Source organism: Balaenoptera borealis (assembly GCF_965194805.1).
Source record: "Balaenoptera borealis genome assembly, chromosome: 16".
NCBI lineage: Eukaryota > Metazoa > Chordata > Mammalia > Artiodactyla > Balaenopteridae > Balaenoptera > Balaenoptera borealis.
Window position 1 is genome coordinate 58,763,409 of NC_138872.1, and position 21,727 is coordinate 58,785,135.

The 21,727-nt window shown below is 45.3% G+C and overlaps 1 protein-coding gene across 2 annotated transcripts in view; it reads left to right on the forward strand.

Annotated features, from left to right (window-relative positions):
- Positions 1-20,277, forward strand: part of ATF7IP2 (activating transcription factor 7 interacting protein 2) — a 78,923-nt gene extending 58,646 nt beyond the window's left edge. For both annotated transcript variants that reach the window (XM_082360100.1, XM_082360101.1), the window contains one exon: positions 341-20,277. In XM_082360100.1, the coding sequence (XP_082216226.1) occupies positions 341-754 (414 nt within the window). In that variant the 3' untranslated portion in view covers positions 755-20,277. The remainder of the gene's footprint in view (positions 1-340) is intronic.
- The last annotated feature ends 1,450 nt before the right edge of the window (positions 20,278-21,727 follow it).

Consider the following 21,727-nt stretch of genomic DNA (forward strand, 5'->3'; position numbering starts at 1 on the left):
TGAAGGTGGATGGAAATGGGTGTTCTCCTACACTCACACTTTTCATGTTTGGGAACACAGGTTTGGAAATGAGATGGAATATTTCTCCAGAATGTCTGGGACCTAACCCATTCTGGATTAGTGATATTCCAGAGTGTAGAGATCTTAACTCTAAAAGAAGCTTATGCTTGAAAGAAACTGGATCCAGCCTCACGTGTCCTTGAAGCATCCTTTTGTTCTTATGATTTTGATAAATGGATTGAGGAATGGGAAATATATATTGTAGAACAGCAGTTGACCACTTAAAAAAAATCAGACCCCACCGATTCAGCTTGCTAAACTTTTTATAAATGTGTTTTAGGTTCTTGAGTCCTTTGAGCACCTGCCACCTCTCCCAGAACCACCACCACTATTACCCGAACTGGTAGACAAAATCCGAGACACACTTCCTCCCCAGAAGCCTGAGCTCAGAGTAAAACGGGTGCTGAGACCCAGGGGCATTGCCCTGACTTGGAACGTAACCAAAATCAATCCCAAGTGTGCCCCCGTGGAAAGCTACCACCTCTTCCTGTGCCATGAGAACCCTGATAATAAGCTAATCTGGAAGAAAATTGGAGAAATTAAAGCTTTTCCACTCCCAATGGCCTGTACTTTATCTCAGTTTTTAGCTTCCAACAAATATTATTTTACTGTCCAGTCAAAAGACATTTTTGGGCGATATGGACCATTTTGTGATATAAAATCTGTTCCTGGGTTTTCTGAAAATCTTACCTAAAAGTATGAAAAGTATTTGATAATTATATATTGTAGTACATTTTGTTTTTTCATACTTCAGTTGTTTACAATGTTTCTCTAACGCTATTTGATGTCTTAAAGGGCCAGTTCAGATTGTGAACCCTTTATACGGGGACAGTCCTCTTCCCTGTGTTGTAAGTGGCCTGTAGTTTCATGAATTTCTGATTTGCATTCAATAAATACTTCCAATGGATATGTTCTAAGAAATACACTATCATGGACCCATGTCGCTAAGCTGTGTTAGGTACAATACGTTTGGTGACCGTGGAGCTACTGCTTCTATCAGAAGCCCTAGGATGTAAGCAACCACCATTTCCTCTCTTGAAAATCAGCTTTTGGTGACCTGCTTGTGGTCAGTATAGGTACAGGAAAATTCAGCTCTTTACTGAGGCCAGATCATCCTTGGGGTGCATCTCCACCAAGATTTTATGAAAATAGATGTCTTCCCATTCTGTTCAAATTCTAAGGGCTATTAATTTGTGCCCCTCCCTACTCCCCCCCCTTTTTTTTAGGCCATGTCAATCATTTAGGGAAATAGTCTAGGTTTTCCCGAAATCGGTTTGTATACTTACATACATAATAAAACTAGTTAAACGTTGTGTGCTGTGTACACAAATAATACAGTATCTCTTGTAAAATAAAAAATTACTCAACCTGCTATTTCAGTTGAGGAAAATGGAGTTGTCTGCCTTAGATTTAAGGCTTTAATTTGCTGATTCCCTAATGAGACCCTTTGCTTATTTCCTGGCTACCATCATTACTTACAACATAACACTAAGGGGCTCCCATAGATGTCCTGCTTACCTCTGTCTGAGGGAACACTGATGTGAGCTGTGGCTCCTACAAGTAGCCCAAGAAACTTGACGGGTGAGCAGACTGGGTAAGTGTAAGTCAGGCCCTGATGGGACAAACCGTGGATAAGTAATACTAGGACACTGAGAAAACAGAAAAATAACTGTTAGTGTGAACGTCTGTTCAAGAGAGGCATTCTTTTCTGGTATATAGTGAAAGTTCAGGCCTCAGAGGCTCTGAGATTTAAAAAATTGAACAGGAATGGCTTTCCTTGGCATTTTGTGAATGCTGTCACATCTTCAGTCATCAATGAAGATGTTATTCTTCAGTCTCCTGTGTCTACCTTTTAAAACACTATGACTGAAAGAGCCAAATTCTGAGCTGAATTTGCAGAGATGAGCCGCCCTCTGTGAGGCCCTGTTTCAGGCTCGGAGCCGTGGAGCGTGTTCTGCAGCACAGGACGAGGCTTCACTTGAGGACACCTGCACCCGTGGGCTGCCGTCAACTAGCCATTCACTCACTAAGCGAAGCCGAAAGCCTTGATGCCACAACAAGACTTCGGTGTACATCAGCAGAGCGAAACTGCATCCTAACCAGCAGATCTTCTGGAATGTTGGTAGGTACACAAGTCTTAAGCAAAAGAGCTCTTCACAATAGTAGAATGAGGAGGAATGCTGATAGCAAGCAAGCATCTCACAGCTGGTGGCCCAGAAAGCATTAATGTTTCTTGCCTTTTGGAGGGGCAGGAGCAAGATCTTCAACTGTTAACTATCAGGGACACCAGAAGAGAACCGGCCTGAGAACAAGACCCAGGACTGTACAGTTACATAGTACAAGGTGAACCCCCCACCTCCACCCAGGAAACGTTTCATGCGCTTTTGGTGGGAAACCTTTATGCCTCCTTTAAGCAACAGAACCAAACTCTTGATTGATGAGCTAAAATTGAATATATTGAGAAAAGCCTGTGGGGCGGTTCCTGGAATCAGCAGGGAGCTGAGAGACTCTCGCTTGGAAAACAGGAAAGGGGAAAAAAAGATACTTTGCAACAAATTCCCATGAGGATTCAAACCTGGGACAGCTTATGCAATTTATACCCCATAATGATATGTTAAGATATTTTCTGCCCATTTTAAAGATGTGGAAACAGGTCCAGGGAGCTTGGTTGGCTTGCCCGAGTCACAGAGACCCAGCCCATTCACACATGGCACCCTGGTCCTGGGTTCCGGCTGTACACACAGGCTGTGCGGCCTCGTGGGGACAATGGGCAGAACAGAAAGCCTTCCCCACTGTCCTTGCTGCCTTGTGGTTCCAGAATCAAAACCCAGACATCAGATTGGCTTATCCTAGGGCATGTGTCAAAGCTGCAAGGTGAACAAGAAAGCAAACCTCTGGCATTTTTGGTCAGTGAGAGGTATACTCCGCTACTCTTGACACTCAGGGTAGGTGTAGTGGCTTTGGATGATGTCCATGTCGCTAAGCTGGAACTACCTTTCCCAGGATGTCCTTCCCTGGCTGGTTCAAGTTTAGCGGTGGTCACGAGACACTGCGTGCAATTTGGAGCAGAAGCGAAACATCAGTTCTGTGTTTTATGTTCTGAAGATAGATACAGGGCATCAGAGCGTGGAGGCTTCCATGCTCTGCTGGCTCACAGACCCACAGCTCCTGCCAAGTGCCTGGCGAAGTGAAGGGCACCTCTGTTTGCTGCTCTGTGCCTTTCCTATAGGCCATGTTTCCTGTGGCTTCGAGGCTGGAGGTAGTCACACACAGACGTGCTTCCAGTTTGTACTTGCTCTTGTCCGCTTCCTTCCTTCCTTCCTGACGGCCACCTGGCTGACCTCGCGCGACTCCAGACTCAACACTAGACCCAGAGGGAACAGGTTGCATAGGCTTCTCCACCAGCTCTCCCACACTGGGCCGAGTCTAGCCCCTCTGATCAGTTCCAAGTTCTATAGTTTTGATGGCTTCCTCACCAAGACCACAGGGCCCCCAGACAGAGGAGGCGCATCCTCACCCCGGGAGTTGAGTATCAGGGCAGTAGCTTGTCCAACTGTCCTGGACACTGAATGTCTCATATGTTGTTCTCGTGGGATAAGGAATTCACAGACAGACCCTGAGTCTGAAAGCCAGTTCCAACACTTACTATGAGGTCGGCATCTCTCTGAGCCTCCTTTTTCTCAATGTGTAGAATGCAGTGCTGACTCCTTCCTTCTGCCTCTTTCTCCCTCTCTTTCCTTGTTTAACTGGTTCTGCTGCCTGAGCTCAAGAGCCCTGATTCAGGGTCATTGTAAGGAGTTAACGATGTAACATAGAATACCTAGGATGAAGCAAGTCCTTTATTAGTAAATGGTGGAAAGCAAAAACATAAAACCTTTGCTGGGGATGGGTAAATTAGAAATACCTTGTTTCCGAGGTAACTGCTAATTTACTGGGCCAAAGGGTCAGCAGGAGATGGCATGTCACTCAGAGGTGGCCATGGAGATAGAAGAAAATTCTTCTAAAAATCATAATGTGAACACGTTTCCAATATGGAGATAGAGGCAGAGATTGGAGTGATGCAGCCACAAGCCAAGGAACACTGGAGCCACCAGAAGCTGGAAGAGCCTCTGGAGGGAGCACAGCCCGGCCAACACCTGGATTTCAGACGTCTCTAGAGCTATGAGAAAATACATTTCTGTTGTTCTGAGCCACCAAGTTTGTGGTAATTTGTTACAACAGCCCTAGGGAAACTAACACAAGCACTCTTCCCTGGGACCACGATTTGTTCAAAACGTGGACACCTGGCCCTTACCCCATATGCTGCGGAGGTGGGGCCTCCTGTGTGTTCCTAGACACTCATGTTGGCCGGGGGGTGGTTTTATGCCCCCAACATGGAAGATGCAAAGCCTCTGCCAATCATTTCACAATGTCTTCTGTCAGTGAGATGTGCCCGACATCGTGAAATCAGATGGTGGCTTTAACTGGTAGATGGCAGCTGTTGAAGAATAATCAGTATCAAGGCTTCAGAGAACCAAGAACCTTATTTGGGGTCCTAAGAATTGCAATTCGGGAGTCACAGATTCAGGTAAAACCAAAAGACTGTTCTGGGGAAGAGGGAGTCAGGGGCTTATAAAGGCAAAAGCCACTAGATTATTGTCTGGCGAGAATTATGACTGACGCAAAAAGGAAATATTTGTCTTTAAGGGATAGGCTGAAACGAGTTATTTAGGGTAAGGGTCTAATAGGTATCTTGAGCTTCTGGAACATTGTGCAGATGTTCTGGATGCCCGCATTAAGATACTAAGTGGTCGAAGGTCAGATTCCACCCGGAATGAGAGGTGCGTGAGTCCCACTTCCTCAACAGCCTCCTGGCTTCTTTTCAGAGAGCTCTCTTAGCAATACTCACTCCATCTTATTTTCCTTTGACACAGCTGAAGTGGCAAATGCTCAGAGATAGATAGACTTACATTACCTGTTACCACAAATCCAGAGGATAGAGTTAAATCATTGAATTTTAAAAATCAGGAGTCCTATAATGCAGACAAATCTAATTCAGTCAGTTCCTACCTTTCAGCCTCCTGAGATTTTCTCGGGGAGGATGTGGCTATTTGATTTTTTTTATCCGTGTTGAAAGGGATCAGAACATGCCACCACAAAATATGCCACTTTGGCGTAAGGATTATGTTGAGCTGAACGCATTTGAGAAAACCGAAGACACAGGAAGAGCTCGCTTCACTCCCCCTTTCTGCCTAAAATCAAGGCATAAATTTCCACTTGTAAAGGTGACATAAATTTCCCTCTGTAAAGGGGTTTCCCTCTCCAGTACCTGGAAGACCTGAGATGAATCTGCATAACAAACCCTATTAAGCAAACCTTTATCTGCTATATATTTCCTAGTCAACTTCCCACAATTTACCACCTCTAGGAGCCCCAATCCCTTTCCTTTGTCACTTCCCCATAATTTAATCGCCCTTTGTTAAAGCCCTCCAGGTCTAACCACTTCTTTGGGGTTTCACATGTTTTCTCTGAAACCTCTGTGCATGTAAAAATATTAAAATTTGTATTCCTTTTCTCCTTTTAATCTGTCTTTTGTCAGTTTAATTCACAGGCTCCATTCATAGCCCCTAGAAGGGAAGAGGAAGTTTTCTTCCTCTACAGTGTGAACTATGGGTGGTAGAACTGTGTTGGGGTAAAGAGTCCCACCCACTGGGATCTAATCCTCCAAATGCACAAGCAAAGTCTTGAGACGACAGAGACCACAGGAATTACGATGGGTGGTGGGAGAACTTAATAGATTAGCTATTTAGATGGTGGAAAAGAACAAACATTAGTTAAAACTCAAACCATCACTGGTCAACAAGCAACAACTCTTAATACATAGACAATGAATTAATCATCCATATACCAGGATGTTTTTCTCAAATTTCTTTGAAAGGAAAATTTCTTACAATTTTAAAACTAGGGCCAGGGTTTTGTGAGATTGAAAGCGAGCAGGACCCTGCAGGGCCTTCCTGGTGGCAGATCCCTCTGTGTCTCCTGTTTCTTGTTTGTAGGAGAAAGGCTTCAGTCTCCTAGGCCTTCCCCAGGATCCAAAAAGCAGACTCAAGCAGTTACTAATTAGAGAAGTAAGGGAATGCAGAAACAAAGGAAAAGCAGTCCAGCAAGAAAAGTAATGATAGTTTAAACGATAGGTCAGCCATAAAACAGAGTCACAGGACCCCAGTTCCTCCTCAAGGGATATAGATAACAATCGGACACATATCCTTGAGTTGTTTTACAGAAACCAGGGCCTCACTGGATAGAAATTGCTGACCACAAGCACGTAGACCCCAGATTGGTTGGAGTCAGAAGGCTGATGGTTAAGATTGCCCAAACACCTCCCTGTTACCTCACCACCGACTAATCAGAAGAACATCCATGAGCTGATCATGTACCCTGCAACCCTCACCCCTAACGTTGCCTTTAAAAATCCTTCACTAAAAGCCATCGAAGAGCTTAGGTCTTTTGAGCATAAGCTGCCTGTTCTTCTTGCTTGGCACTGTGCAATGCACCACAACCTGGTGTCGGTAGATTGGCTTTGCTGTGTGTCTGGCAAGTGAACCCGAGTTCAGTTCAGTAACAAGATGGACAACTGTTTGTCAATGCCAGTGAAATAAAACACCTTAAAGATTGCAGTAAGTTGGATCAGTAAAGATGATATCAGAAAACATATCTGTAGATGCTATGACTAACCACAGGGGCAAAGACACCTGAAGTTTCTTTTCCTTACTTTGACAGAGGGAAGTGACGTCTGATGTATGAAGAAAATATTTCTACACTCAAGATTTATTTAAAACGATTTCTAACCCAATTATGTTTCCCTGGATTTTGGCTGTAGAGGAATATATTAAATGCAGTTGGACAGGTTCGGATGGAATTTGGGCCAAGATAGTACAAAAGGCAGATCATATTTGATTTTTGCCATACAGAGTTTTAACTATTCACATTAAAGAGAGTATTGAGTTTTGGGGGGTTCCTAAAGATCTGAGTAATCTGTGGGATGGATGTCCAGAGTGCCTGTGAAGGAAGGATACAGATGCAGCACAGCTGGTTCTGTAAAGATAGCAAACGGCCAATTCTGGCCATGGCAAACTCTGCCACCATGGAAACCACACATGGTGGTAAGGATCATGGGGAGTGTGAACTACCCACAAATTGCCCCCATCACCTCCACAGCTTGAGGTCAGTTCCTTTTGAGCTAATTGTACTTATCTACCACTTCTCTCTCCATGAAAAAAAATTATCCCTTAGCCTGGGGATACTCACCCATGTCTTGCTCACAGACTGGGACCCATGTGCAGCAAGCAGAGATATTTGGGGTAGTTTAAGAAGTAAGATTGAGGGCCCTGTTTCAGGCCACATAGGCTCTGTATAAATGCAATTTGGTAAATTTGTGGGCAGGGGTTATTCGTCTGAGCGAAACAGAGGCCAAGCTTAGGTAGGCTGGATTGTAGCCCAAGACACAGGAGAAATTCTTAGCAGCTGTGTTAAGAGGTTTACGACATGGTAAAAGTTTGGTAAAGACATCAGCCCCGGCAACCCAAAACTCTATTTTCACCCATTGGTTACAATTTCACAGTGAAATATTCATGTGTTCATTCATCAAGGGATCTACCAGATTCCAGACACCGTGCCAGGTGCTAACATGGAGAACAAGGCTTATCACTGTCTCTGCCCTCTTGGAGCTGACCTAGTGGGGGGCACAGGAGACAAATGGAAAGTACACACATGAGATTTTCAGGGAGCAATGTGATGTGGTCCATATGAAAATAAGGAGGGAGATATGATGGGGGCAGTGGGGTTATGTGAGACAGGCTGGTTAAGAAGAGCTTCCTGGACGAGGAAGCACTTAAGCTGAGGGATGATAAAGAGAAAGGCATGAGAGTGCCTAGGGGAAGGGCTTGTGCCTGACCAAGAAGATTAATGCACATGGGGAAAGTCCTCTGAAGAAAAAGGATTTGGGTGTAAGAGCGGATCCCACAGGACAATGAAATGCAATGCATGACCCACAGTGGATCCTGGATTTAGAGGATATTATTTGGACCTTGGTGAACTCTATGGATAATAGTGTTAAATCACCTGAAAGTGATCATCGTATTCATCGCATTGGGCTTACGTGGGAGGACAGTCTTGTTCTTAGGAGATACTGCCGACGTCCTTGGAGGCAAAGTGTCTTGATGTCTGCAGCTGACACGCAAATGGCTCATAAAATATTTATACACATACACACATACAAAGAGAAAGATAAAAGCAAATGTGACAAAAATGTTAATAGTCAGTGAATCTAAGTAATGTTATTCTTGCAACATTTCTGCAGGTTGAAAATTTTCAAAATAAGCAGTGGGGGGACAAAACAATGGATCATGGACTCTTAGAGTCCACGTAGGGTCAGGTGAGACTACCCTCTAGAAATCCTGATTTAGCTGAAATCTGCAGAATGGGTAGAACTCACCAGGTTAAGTACATAGGGAAGGACATTTGCAAGAGGCAGGTGGTTCTGGACAGTCTGGTTTGGGGCCTGTGGGAGGAGGCTAGACCTCCTAGTGCCTCCTAGGCCACTTGCCTCTCTCCCCTGCCTGGAGGTGGAGTCTCTCTCTCCACCTCCTTGATTCTGGGGAGATCTACGATTGCTTTGATCAATAGAATACAATGAAAGCAATGCTGGGCCAGCTCTGGGAGCCGGCCAGGCAGCTTCTACTTCCTGCCTCTTGGACACCAGCCACCACGTAAGAAGTGCAGCCACCCTAAGATTACCAGGCTGTGGGAAGCCCAGGCCATGAGACCCTGGAGGACAAGATGCCACATGGAGAGAGGGAGAAAGAAAGAGACAGGCCAGGGAGCACTAAGATGGCAGACCCGTGAGTGAAGAAACCATCTTTGGAGCAGATCCTGAATTGCAAATGCCCCAGCTGAAGCCACGTGGAGCAGACGAATAGCCCAACTGAGTCCTACCCAGATCTGGACCCACAAAACTGTAGGCAAAATAAGTTATTTTAAGCCACTATGTTTGGGGTTTGTTTATGAGGCAACAACAGCACCTGGGACACTGCTAGAGACTGTTGTCCATGTTAGGAAGTTTGGTCATCATCTTGGGAGTAACAGAGAGCCATTGAAGCCTTCAGGCCCGATGGGTGACAGGACCAGAGTGGAGGCTGTGGTCACTCTGGCTGCCACGTAGAAAATGGGCTGGGGGCTGGGGTGGGGGTGATGGGTAGGGGGGAACCAGGATGACAAATTACAAGTCCATCGCAATGGTCAGGGTGACACGACAGCAGCTGGGACTGGGTTTGTGGAAGTCATGTCCAGAGTCAGGGGAACTGAAGAACAAATCCTTTCCAGGGAAACATCAATGCACATACCAGCCCCAGACCCCAAGGTCCAGTTATTCTGTCCTGATGCCACTAAGGAAGCCAGAATAAATGTGCACACCCTTCTTCCTCCGGGAAAAAAATAACATGGCAGAAGGAAGTGTAGAATGACCACAAAAGGAATCACTGTAATGATTTCTCTTCTTTGGGGAATATCCGATTTGGGAAAAAAAAAAAAAAAAGATGGAAATTTTATCTGACCAGACCAAACCAAATTGTTTTGGTTTATGATTGGGATTGTAATTGAATATAGAAATGTATAATATCCAGGTCAGTAGCCAAATGTTGAGGCTTTGGAATGTTTGCGGTTTACTGCCTGCCTTCAACGTCACAAATTTCATCCCTACAAGACCTGAACGAACAGTTTGGAAAATTGGCCACCAGGTGGCAGTAATGCCCATTCTCCACCTTTCTGAAATTGAAAATAAACCTGCTTTTTGTCATGTTTGGTGTTGAAACCAATCGATTGTCACAAAACTACCAAACAACATATTTGAAATACGGTGCCAGTGTAGCGAGACTTTAGCTAATATTTAGGTATAGCACAGTCCTTTCTTCCCAGACCTCCACATTGATTCTCAGTTGATTTTGAGTCTTGAGTCAAAATTTTTAACTGGAATTGCTTCTCTAAACTTAGAGTCAGAAGCTCTTCCTTGACTGTGTTCTCTGCTCCAGAGCTTCAGTTCCATTTAGAAACAAAAGCCCTTGCAGGTGGATTTTATCATCCTCACTTCATTTCATCAAATTGGAATTGATGTAGATTAGAGGCAATTAGTTTAAGCTGAAAATCCAATGCAAGTCAAAAAAGACTCAGATCTCAATGAGACTTTGGAAGCAACTTACCCTTAGTTGTCTGTGATGAAAATGTAAAGCTTTTCTGAGGGACTGGATTGAAAGTGGCAAAATGTATAGCATAGAAACGACTCACATTACCACCCCATCTCTGCTCCTCCCCTCTCCCCATGACAAGTCAAAACAGGACAAAGCTTTCCAAAACTCTGCAGCAGCATGTGGACATAGATTAAGAGAGAGCCTGGGACTTCCCTGGTGGCGCAACGGTTAAGAATCCACCTGCCAATGCAGGGGACATGGGTTCGAGCCCTGGTCCGGGAAGATCCCACATGCTGCGAAGTAACTAAGCTCGTGAGCCACAACTACTGAAGCCCGCGCGCCTAGAGCCCGTGCTCCGCAACAAGAGAAGCCACCGCAATGAGAAGCCTGCGCACCGCAACGAGAAGTAGCCCCGCTCGCCGCAACGAGAGAAAGCCCGTGCACAGCAACAAAGACCCAATGCAGCCAAAAATAATTTAAAAAGAAGGCAAAATATTAGCATCTGTTTAAAAAAAAAAGAGAGAGAACCTTAGTTCCCAGAGTTGTCTAGTGGACCAGAATTTCAGCAGCAGGGGGGTTTATGGGAGGGGCCTGGGGTAGCCCACAGAATTGTGCTGTAGGCTAGAGAAGGCTCAGAAAGGGGCACAGAGAATAATCAAAGGGACAGGAGCTAATGGAGAGAATAAGATGCAGCTGCTTGAGGGCTGGGTTTTCCACCCTCACAAGCCTAGGAGAGAAATGTTGATTGACTTGGTTTGGGTCACGTGCCACCAGACACCCTGATGGATCGACCTGCCCACCCACTGGGAGGGAGAGATAATTCCAAAAGGAATTTGGGGTGTTGCTACCAAAGCAAGGGGAACTGCATATTAGGTGACCAGAAAGAAAGCAATCTGTGTCAACATGATTCACAGGTATTTTGAAAACCCGTAGACCATGAAGTGAGATTTCCTTTCTTTTTAAAATTTATCATTTTTGATTGGACTGCAGGTCACTGCATTTCCAAACCACCTCTGAGGTCTGTTTATCCTGCTCAGTGAGACAAAGAAGAGAACCAGCAGAGAAGAAAGGAAGTTCAGGTTGGATGGGCCAGGACCACCTCTTAATTTGGGCTGTCTGGCCTGGTTTTCAGTGTTAAGCATCCCATGAAATACTCCCAGCTGTGATCCACCAACATCGTTTGGTCCAAATCCCTGGAGAGCTCGATAAGATGGCCGATTCCAGGGCCCCACCCCTTGAGGGTCCCACTCCACAAGTCTGGGGTGTGACCCAGGAATCTGTATTCTCAACATGCTGCCCAGGGAATTCCAAGGCAGCAAGTCCTTGGACTAGACTTTAAGAATCAGCCCCCTACCCCACCCCTTCCCCACCAGCAAATTATAAAGACTTTTTCACGTACAAGGAGACAGAAATTTAGGCTGAATTTGAAATCAGTTGAGCTGCTGGCAAAATCTGGCAAATCACACATTTTGCTCACTGGCTCTCTGCCTCCTTTGCCAGAAAACAAGCCAAGCAAGACGGAGGCTGGAACTGGAGGCTGAGTCATCCATCCTTTAAATAAGCACTCTGGTTACTGCGTCAACTCAGCCAGGGGCAGGGAGGCTGCAGGCCACACCTTGCTAACAAGCGGAGGCAATTCTCCGAGGTTGGCTGTGTGCAGTTCACAGTGAAGGCTCCAGATCCCGGCTTGGAACTCCTATCAGCCCATCTCTCCCATTAATCCCTTGGGAAAGCCTTCCGCTCCAGCAGCTGCTCCGCATGTTGGGTCCACACTTTCCGCCTCTTCCTGGAAGAGCCTGGAGGCTCCTCCTCCAGGAAGCCCTTCTGATTCAGTCCCCCTGTTTTCAGCCTCTGCCCACCCTGGAGCCTTCAGCACTTCCCTGAACCACCCGTTTGAGCCTGTCTTTTTTTTTTTTTTTTAAGTTGTGGTAAAAAATTTTATTTTTTTCATGACATAACATGAGATTACCCTCTTAACAAAGTTTAAGTGTATGGAACTATACCGTTACTTATAAGGACTATATTGCACAGCCTCTCTAGAACTTTTCCATCTTGCAGGACTGAAACGCTGAACCCATTGAACAGCAACTCCCATCCCCCCTCCCCAAGCCCCTGGCAACCATCCTTCTACTTTCTGTTCCTATGAATTTGACCACTTTAAATACCTCTTGTAAGCGGTATCAGATGATGTGGAGAAAGAAATGACAGATGAGTGGAGAAAGAAAACGTGATACGTACATAGGATGGGATATTATTCAGGCACGAAGAAGAAGGAAATCCTGTTGCACGCTACAACGTGGATGGACATTATGTTCAGTGAGAGAAGCCAGCCCTGCGAGGTCAGCTTCTGCCTGAGCCTGAGTGTCGTTCACCTGAGTTATAAGGCGGCACATTAGAATCACCTGGAGACCCTCAACAATCTCCACACCTGGCTGCTCCCCAGACCAAGGAGATGGCAACCTCTGCAGGATCCAGCCTTCAGAAGCCTCCCAAGTGATTCCAGCATGTGGCAAGGTTGAGAACCCAAGATTTGGAGTCAGAAAATCTAATTTTAATCCTCAAGTTTGCCGCTTACTTGGTAGGTGGGCTGGGCCCAGTGACTTGATGATAATAAAAGATGAATAGCCCTCACCGAGCGCTGGGTGTAGGCCCCCTGCTGTTGCTGTCACAGCTGTTCCCATTTTACAGGCAGCAGAGCCCCAGAGAAGTCAAGCAGCTTGCCTGAGGTCACACAGCAGGAAAATGCCGAGACCTGGTTTGAAGGCAGCCAGCCAGCTCACCGGGAAGAGTTAGCCCTGGCGTGCAGGTCTCATTGGTCCTAGTGAGATATTTCCAGACATCACACCTTATTCTGAGAACGTCTGGGGACCTTTCAGGGTCCTTTTTCTCAGGACAAAAGACCATCCACCCCAGGAGACAGAGGGTAACAAAGAAGGAAAGCGGGCTTCAGGAAAATGCACACCTAAGCACAACTAAGAGGACAGAGGCATGGCGGCCACCTTGTTACACCCCGTTCCCCATCACCATCTCAGCGTCAGACTAGGCATGTGGGTGCTTTCCTGGCCGGGCTCTCCTCTCCAGCAGCACTCATCTCTGGACGAGGCAGCAGCACGTCATTGCAATTTGACTTCCCCTCCTGGCAAAAAAGAAAAAAAAAAAAGAAAGCTGTTATTTAAGGGAACCCTGTGCCAAGGTCAAGTCACACCTCTCTTTCCTCACATGTGTCCAAGTCCCCCGTGAAATTACACTGTTGTCCTTCTACAAACGCGGAGAGGCAAGTCTTTCCTGGTTCCTCCGGTCTCTGTTTGTTCTAGTTGATGACAAATATTGAGCTAATATGCAGTTTAAGCTTTGGACCAGGAACATCCTGTGCTGTTCAGAGACGGGCCAGGGGCCACGGTGGGGTGGGCTGGCACTGGCTTCTCCCTGTTTCCTCTCCCAGTGGCCTGACCTGCTCTGGACCCTAGTGGCCGCCTCATGGTTGCCAATCACCGTATTTCCTGGTATATAAAGCCCTACCAGTGGAGGTTCCCAGCTGCGGGCAATTTTGCCTCCCCTCCCCAGGGGACATCTGGCAATGTCTAGAGACATTTTGGGTTGCCACATTCGAGGGGTGCAGTTGGCATCTAGTGGGTGGAGGCCAGGATGCTGCTAAACATCCTGCAGTGCACAGGACAGCCCCCCACAGCTGAAAACTATCTGCCCCCCATGTCAATTGTGGCAGCGTTGAGAAACCCTGACAGATAATATGAAGCTCTTTCAAGGAAAAATTTTGAGAAAAAACGTTCACAAGTACTTTTCATAATACAATTATTCAAAATGCCTTCAAAGTGGTTTTGCACTTAAAATATATTCTTCTTCTCATGCAAGAATAGTAAATTCTACACTGACATCCAGCTGCAAACTGTAAATCCCTCTCAATGTTGTAATATTCTACTAGCTGAAAACAAGAGTACAAATTTTAAAACTGAGCTGAAAATTAATAAATTGAGCTCAATGAAAATAGCTACATAGCCATGTCTGTAGTAATAGATTAAACTGTAAAGCAGTGAGGAATAACTCACATTGGCTTTTATCAGCTGTCTTGTATTTGGCTGAATTGTATGTGAAAGAAAAAAATCTTTGCTACGGTGCTTTATTGCTCTGTTGTGTTGCCACACACCACCACTAGGAGGTGGTAGTATTACCTTCTATTTCACTCCCTGGCCACTTGGCCTGTCGATGCCCATAAAGCAAATGCATTGGAAGCAGGATAATTTTTGGACACATATGTTTTGGAGGGAGGAGTAGAGATTCATATTCATGTCTATACATAATATACTTCTTGTTCCAGTGTTTACCTCCAAATGTAAAATGAAAACCCATCTGTACATAGGTCTGATCCCTTAAAAATGGTTTGCAAACTTTTGTGATCATCAGAATAAACTGAAAGGCTTATAAAATTCAGATTCTGGGTCATGCCCTTAGAGATTTAACAGGTTTAAAATCTGCACTTTCACAAGTATTCCATCTGTGCCCTAAATGGTTCAACTGTTTCACACACACATGTACACACACACATTGTTCTCTATTGCATGGCCCTAATTGGAAGCCTGCAGTAATAGATTACATCAATGGCCCCAATCTGCTCCCACCCTCACCTCCCCATCTTCATCCTTGTATTCCTCTCACTGAAGGAGGGAGTTGATTTCCCCTCCTGTGAACCTGGGTAAGATTTGTAAACTGCTTGGCCAGTAGAAGGCAGAGAAGTAATGGTATCTTAATTGCAAGCCTAGCCCTTAAGAGGCCTTATGTTTCCACTTGCTCTCCTGCATCTCTGCCATCATATGAGACTATACCTGAGTCAGTCTGATACAGGACAGGAGACATATGAACAAGGTTGAGTTGCCCCAGCCACTTCAGTCAAGGGCATTATCAGCCAACACCCAGACCTGTGAGCACATCCAGCCAAGGTCAGCAGGGCTGCCCATCCAAACTCCAGCTGATCCCAAACACGTGAACAATGAACACTGATTGTTGTATGCCACCATGCATTGTGGCTATTTGTTACCCAGCAGTAGCTAACTCACCAGGTGCTGTCTTGCAAACATCTACTGTAGATCAAAGGAGGCGACTTTTGGGGATCCGAGATACCAAAGGAAAAGGCTTTGCCTCCTTGCTCTACTTAACCGTTCTTCCCATCACTTTCCCACCAATAAACTGGGCACACCAGTGTCTGCTCTCTCTATTTGGTGAGTGGTCATGAGAATCAAATTAAATGATACAATTCATATGAAGGTGCTTTGTAAACTGGAGTTCTGGGTATCTCTGGAAGCACAATGTTCCCTACGTGGTGCCAGGTCCTGTATATGCATTACCTTACTTAATCCTTACAACCGTGTATCCTAACTGGCCCTGCTGCCCAGTCCTTCCTGCCCTCAGCCCTCCTGATACAGGTCTTAGCTTAAACGTCATTTCATCAGTGACTCTGTCCCACATGGCCTAGGTTGCTCTCTTTACATGACAGTATTTCCTTCGCAGATTATATGCCAATTTGTAATTTTATTTATCTTTTTTCTTGCCTATTGTCTGCTCCTCTCCCCCACTATAATGTAAGCTCCGTGAGCACATGGGACTCTTCTGTCTGGTACATCTTTGTGTCTCTGGTGCCTAGCCCAATGTGTGGCACATAGTAGGTGCTCAACAAACATTGGGTGAAGGGGAGACCAATGGAGTAAGCATTACCCTGGTTTTGCAGACTAGGACACGACGTTTAAAGAGTCTAAGTAGCTTACTCAAGCCTCTTGGCTCCTAATTGCAGAGTTGGATTGGAACTGTGGTTTACACTGCCTCCCAGGGAGGGTTTGGTTGGTCGCAGAAGTCCTGGGTCACGGCCTTGGGTGGGGGCAAGAAAAGCAGCGATCAGAACAGAAAAAGGCAAATGAAAGCTCCTTCCCCCTGGGCGATGAGTCAGAAACCTCAGCTTCTTAAAGCCAGGCAGGCTCTGTAATTAGCGTGATCCAGACACCTGGCAGAGACGCCGCTGTGTGGGGTTACACAACGCACCTCATCCAGCCCCTTCCACCCGGGTCCCTGCAAGCCCAGAAGCTCAAGTGGGAATTGTGCTCAGAACGGGGTGAGAGGATGGGGCATGATGGGCTTTCTTGGAAGCTGGAAGCATCTGATGATACACCCAGGTGTGGCTAAACCAAAGTATATATTTCTAATCTCCTGTTGGATTGGGATGTCCTACAAGGTCATCTTGAGAGAGGAAACCCAGTTCAGAGAGACGAGACTCAGGGGAAATCTGACACGGGAGGAACGAAGCACACATGTGAATTCCCTTGCACCAGTGAGGACATCAGCGTTCACGCTTTCTTGTATTACATATATCCTCCCCCAATGCACCCATATAAGAAAGACAAGATTGGCGGGGGTTGTGGTAGGTGGAATCACGGCCCCCCGAGATGTCCATATTCTCATCCCCAGAAGCTGTGATGTGTTACTCTACATGGCAAAAGGACTTTGAAGATGTGATTAAGTTAAGAATCTTGAGATGGGAAGATTATCCTGGATCATCATGGTGAGCCCAGTGTAATCACAGGGCCCTTCTAACAGGGAGGCGGGAAGTCAGAGAGAAGATGCTTTGAAGATGGAAGGAGGGACCATACACCAAGGAATGTAGGTGGAAAAGGCACATACTCCCAAAGGAAAGAAATGAATTCTTCTCCTGGAGCCTGTAGAAGGAACCAGCCCTGCCAACGCCCAGTGAAACTAATCTGAGACTTCCAACCTGAAGAAATGTGAGATAATAAATTCACGTTGTTTTAAGCCACTGAGTTTGTGGTCATCTCTTAAAGCAGCATCAGGAAACCACTACAGGGTTAAAAGTAAACTGCAAGGCAAATACTCCCAGTGGTACCCAACTGATTCACGTGGTACCTGAAGTCATATCACGTAAGAGGAATATTAGCCATAAAAAGGAATGAAATTGGGTCATTTGTAGAGATGTGGATGGACCTAGAGTCTGTCATACAGAGTGAAGTAAGCCAGCAAGAGAAAAACAAATATTGCATATTAACGCATATATGTGGAATCTAGAAAAATGGTACAGATGAACCTATTTGCAGGACAGGAATAGAGACGTAGATGTAGAGAACAGACATGAGGACGTGGTGGGGAAGGGGAGGGTGGGACGAATTGGGAGAGTAGGGTTGACATTTATACACTACCATGTGTAAAATAGCTAGCTAGTGGGAACCTGCTATAAAGCATAGGAAGCTCAGCTCGGTGCTCTGTGACAACCTAGATGGGTGGGATGGCAGGGGGCGTGGGAGGGAGGTCCAAGAGGGAGGGGATATAGGTATACATATAGCTGATTCACTTCATTGTACCGCAGAAACTAACACAACATTGTAAAGCAATTATACTTCAATTAAAAAAAAAATGAGGAAGTGATCGTCTTCTCCGTTCTCTGACTAGCTTTCTGATTAGGTCAAGTACGTATGGTCCTGAGCATTTTTAACACCTACACATCTGCTACTAACCTCCTTTCTGAATTAAGAAAGAGCAGTCCTCAGGCTCAAAAAATCCTGCAAACAACCATTTACAATATGCATTTAATAACATTCTTGTCTTTAATCGTATCTCATTTTTAAACTGGGTCACTAATGACAACGGATGCTAATCTCCAACTTACTCTAGAACTCTGAAATTTCAAAAAATCATAAATTTAGTTTTTCTTCTGAATAAATGTACTTATATAAAAAGAGTTGATTTAAGGAAAAATATTCAGCGAATAATAATGTAGTATGTACATACATATGAGCAAAGAGCATGTGGATGGGATATGGATCAATAAAGTTTGGGAAGCACTAGCTTGGCTGTGGGTCAATAGGGAACTGGGCTTCTGATGGGATTTAGCAAGCATTGGCCTTTCTGTTTGCCCAGTATCTGAGTTTCCTTCCTTCGTTTGGGGCATTCCCTTCCTTCTGAGTCTCGGTGGGCTGCAGAACTTACCTCCCACTGTAGAAACTGAAGATGCTTGCTAATCATTCCCAGCCTCCCTTGCAGTAAAGCCATGGTCACGTGACCCAGCCTTCACCAATCAGATGCACCATATCCGGCTCTGAATCTAAAGAAGTAGGGGTAGCACAGATACTTTCCATAAGATCAAGTTCTTGGTGCAAGAACTTGGTGTCATGTTGTGGTGACAGCAGTGGTTTCCTCAGCAAACTGTGCTCTGTGGGGGGGATGGCTACCTGATTTCCTTTTAATGAATTCCTTTTCTATTTAAATCGACCAGTCGCTATTGCTTGCAACTAAGAACCCTGATTTATACAGAATGTGGTGCTACGAGCAACAGACACAGGTGGCAGAGCAGAGGGCAGCTGTGACCCGCTTCCCATGCTGGGAAGCAGTGGCCCTGACATTGCTATTGCAAAACTTTTGATTTACACCAAGGTTTGGCAAACTTTCTGTAAAGGTTCAGCTAGTAAATGTTTCATGCTTAGGTCATATGGTCTCTTCTGCCGCTACTCAGCTCTGCCTTTGAAAGCAGCCTTGAACAATATATAAATCAGTGGTTGTGGCTGTGTGCCAATAAACCTTTGTTTACAAAATCAGGTGGTGGGCTGGGTTTGGCCCTTGGGCCATGGTTTAACCCTGGTTTAAACTGTCACCTGTTTTACACCAACCATGTACCCATGGATGTTGTGAGCATCAGAAAAACTTGTAGAAACACATCAGGATGTTGCCATGTTCAGCTTCTTAGAGCCTTGAGTAAGTTCCTACAAGAAAAAGTCAATCTTGGGTCAAAGATGGTCCATTTAACAACAAAAATGGAAGAAAATATGGCTTTATTGAAACTCTTTCTGCCTGAGGCCTGCAATCTAAATTGGTGGAGAATCCAATGATTTGGAGATTTGCAGGGATAAGCAAGTCAAATTCTGAAGCAGGGGCTGGTAAACTTTATTTGTAGAGGGCCAGACAGTAAATATTTTAACTGTTACAGGCCACATAAGGTTTTTGTTGCATATTCTTCTTTGCATTTTTAAAAATAACTCTTAAAGAATGAAAAAGCATTCTTGGCTTGAGGGCCATAAAAAAGGCAGGGCTTTGGCTAGCAAGCCAGCAGTTTGCTAAGCCCTGCTCTAGACTAAGGGTCCATGGTGTGGAGGCAAAAAGCTTAGCAAAGACATATGGGATGACAGGAAAAGATATGCCAGATCCTCAAGCATTCTTCACCAGACAAAGGACAAGCCTGGGGACATAGCTTGGATCGAGGGCTTGAAGAGACAGAGTCATAAGACTGGGAGGCAGACAGAGAGAACAGACTTGTGGTTACCAAGGGAGAGGGGTGGGTGGGGGAGGGGTGGAGTGGGAGTTTGGGATTAGCAGATGCAAATAGTATATATAGGACGGATAAACAACAAGGTCCTACCCTGTAGCACATGGAACTATATGCAATACTCCGTGATAAATCATAATGGAAAAGAATATGAAAAGGAACGTATATATATGTATAACTAAATCATTTTGCTGTACAGCAGGAATTAACACAACATTGTAAATCAACTATACTTCAATAAAATAAATTAAAAAAAAAAAAAAAGACTGGGAGGCAGGAATTCTCAGGCTCAAAGATGAGGTCCACCTCATTCATATAAGACTGTAAAGCAAAACCACCCTAATACACTGCTACTGGATTCCTGACTGTCAAAATTCGTGTGAAGGGGCTTCCCTGGTGGCGCAGTGGTTGAGAATCTGCCTGCCAATGCAGGGGACAGGGGTTCGCGCCCTGGTCTGGGAAGATCCCACATGCCGCGGAGCAACTAGGCCCGTGAGCCACAATTACTGAGCCTGCACGTCTGGAACCTGTGCTCCGCAACAAGAGAGGTCACGATAGAGAGAGGCCCGCGCACCGCAATGAAGAGTGGCCCCCGCTTGCCGCAACTAGAGAAAGCCCTCGCACAGAAATGAAGACCCAACATAGCAATCAATCAATCAATCAATAAATCTTTAAAAAAAAAAAATTCGTGTGAAAATAAATGTTTGTTGTTTTAACAAAAAAAAAGTCCAGATAAGAGCTCTGGTTGGCTTGGCCTTCCATGGCCAAAGGAACCGAGAACCTCCTGTGACTATCCAACCCTGAGGTGCTTCTGAGACCCTAGGCTTCATGCCCACAGGAAGGAGGGAAGGGCGTCCTCCCCACTGCCCGTCTTAGATACAACCCTGGAGGACTGCGGACTAGAGAGATGGTCCCTCTGAGCGGAACCAAGGGCCCTGCATTGACCACGCCCGGATCTTACTCCCCACCAGGGAAGGGCGTTCTTGGTGTTGGTAACCAGCACTAAATGTGCGCCACTGGGCATTGATGTTCATTCTGCTCATCCGGTTTCCAAAGGGGAACATTTATGGTAGGGATCCTGTTCCTTTTCCTCCATTCTATATTGGGTGCCTTTGGGAGTATATGACAACTTTTACTCAGAGGTTGCTGGGCCATGAGGAGACACACTGGGCCTGATGAGAGGATATTAACACATCACCAAGTGACCCTGGAGTGCTTGTGACTTCAGGGTGTGTACCTCCCAGGAAGGGGTTGGTTCATTTCATGAATGTATAAGAATTTTTAAACCTCTTATAACGTTGTGCATGGATTTAGACAGCAAAGGGATGGACTTGAGCAGATAATTTGGTTGCCCAGCTCACAGTCAATCCCCTCTTTTCTTTCCTAATAGTGTGGTTCGTAAGTCTATCCCTCACTGAAGGAATCTGACCCCCAGCTCGGAGGCCAATGCTAAGCGTGGTAATTTAATTACCTCTGCCAGTGATTGGGTTAAGCGTGAAAACTGGAATCCTCAAGCCAATGACACCAGGGAGAGTTTGCTAAAGGGCTTCTGGGAAATCTCTTCTTGTTCCTAAAAAAAGACCTAGAAAAAAGACAGTTCCTTCTTACCTGATTAAACCAGGGGATGGATGGCAACATTTTCTACTAGCCAGAGAGTACTGAAGGCTTTGCAGGCCATGTGAATTGTGTGGTAACTCTGCCACTATAGCGTGAAGACATCCATACCCAGTATCTAAACAGACGCGTCTGTGTTCCAACAAAACCTTCTTTATGGACACTGACATTTCAATTGCATATAATTTTCATGTGTCACCAACTACTATTTTTCTTGTCACTTCTTTGGGGGGGAAATTGGGACTAAAATAGTCTAGATCAGAGCAGGGACTAAGTTTATCATGATGTACCTGACAACTAGCCCAGTGCTTATGCCATAATTTGTACACAAATGTTTGGTGAATAAATATTTACAAAATCCTTGTGATGAATTGACCCCTTTATCATTATAAATATTTATGTACCCAACATCGAAGCACCTATACAAAGCCAATATTAATAGATGTGAAGGGAGAAATTAGACAGCAATACACTAACAGTAGGGGACTTCCATACCCCACTTTCA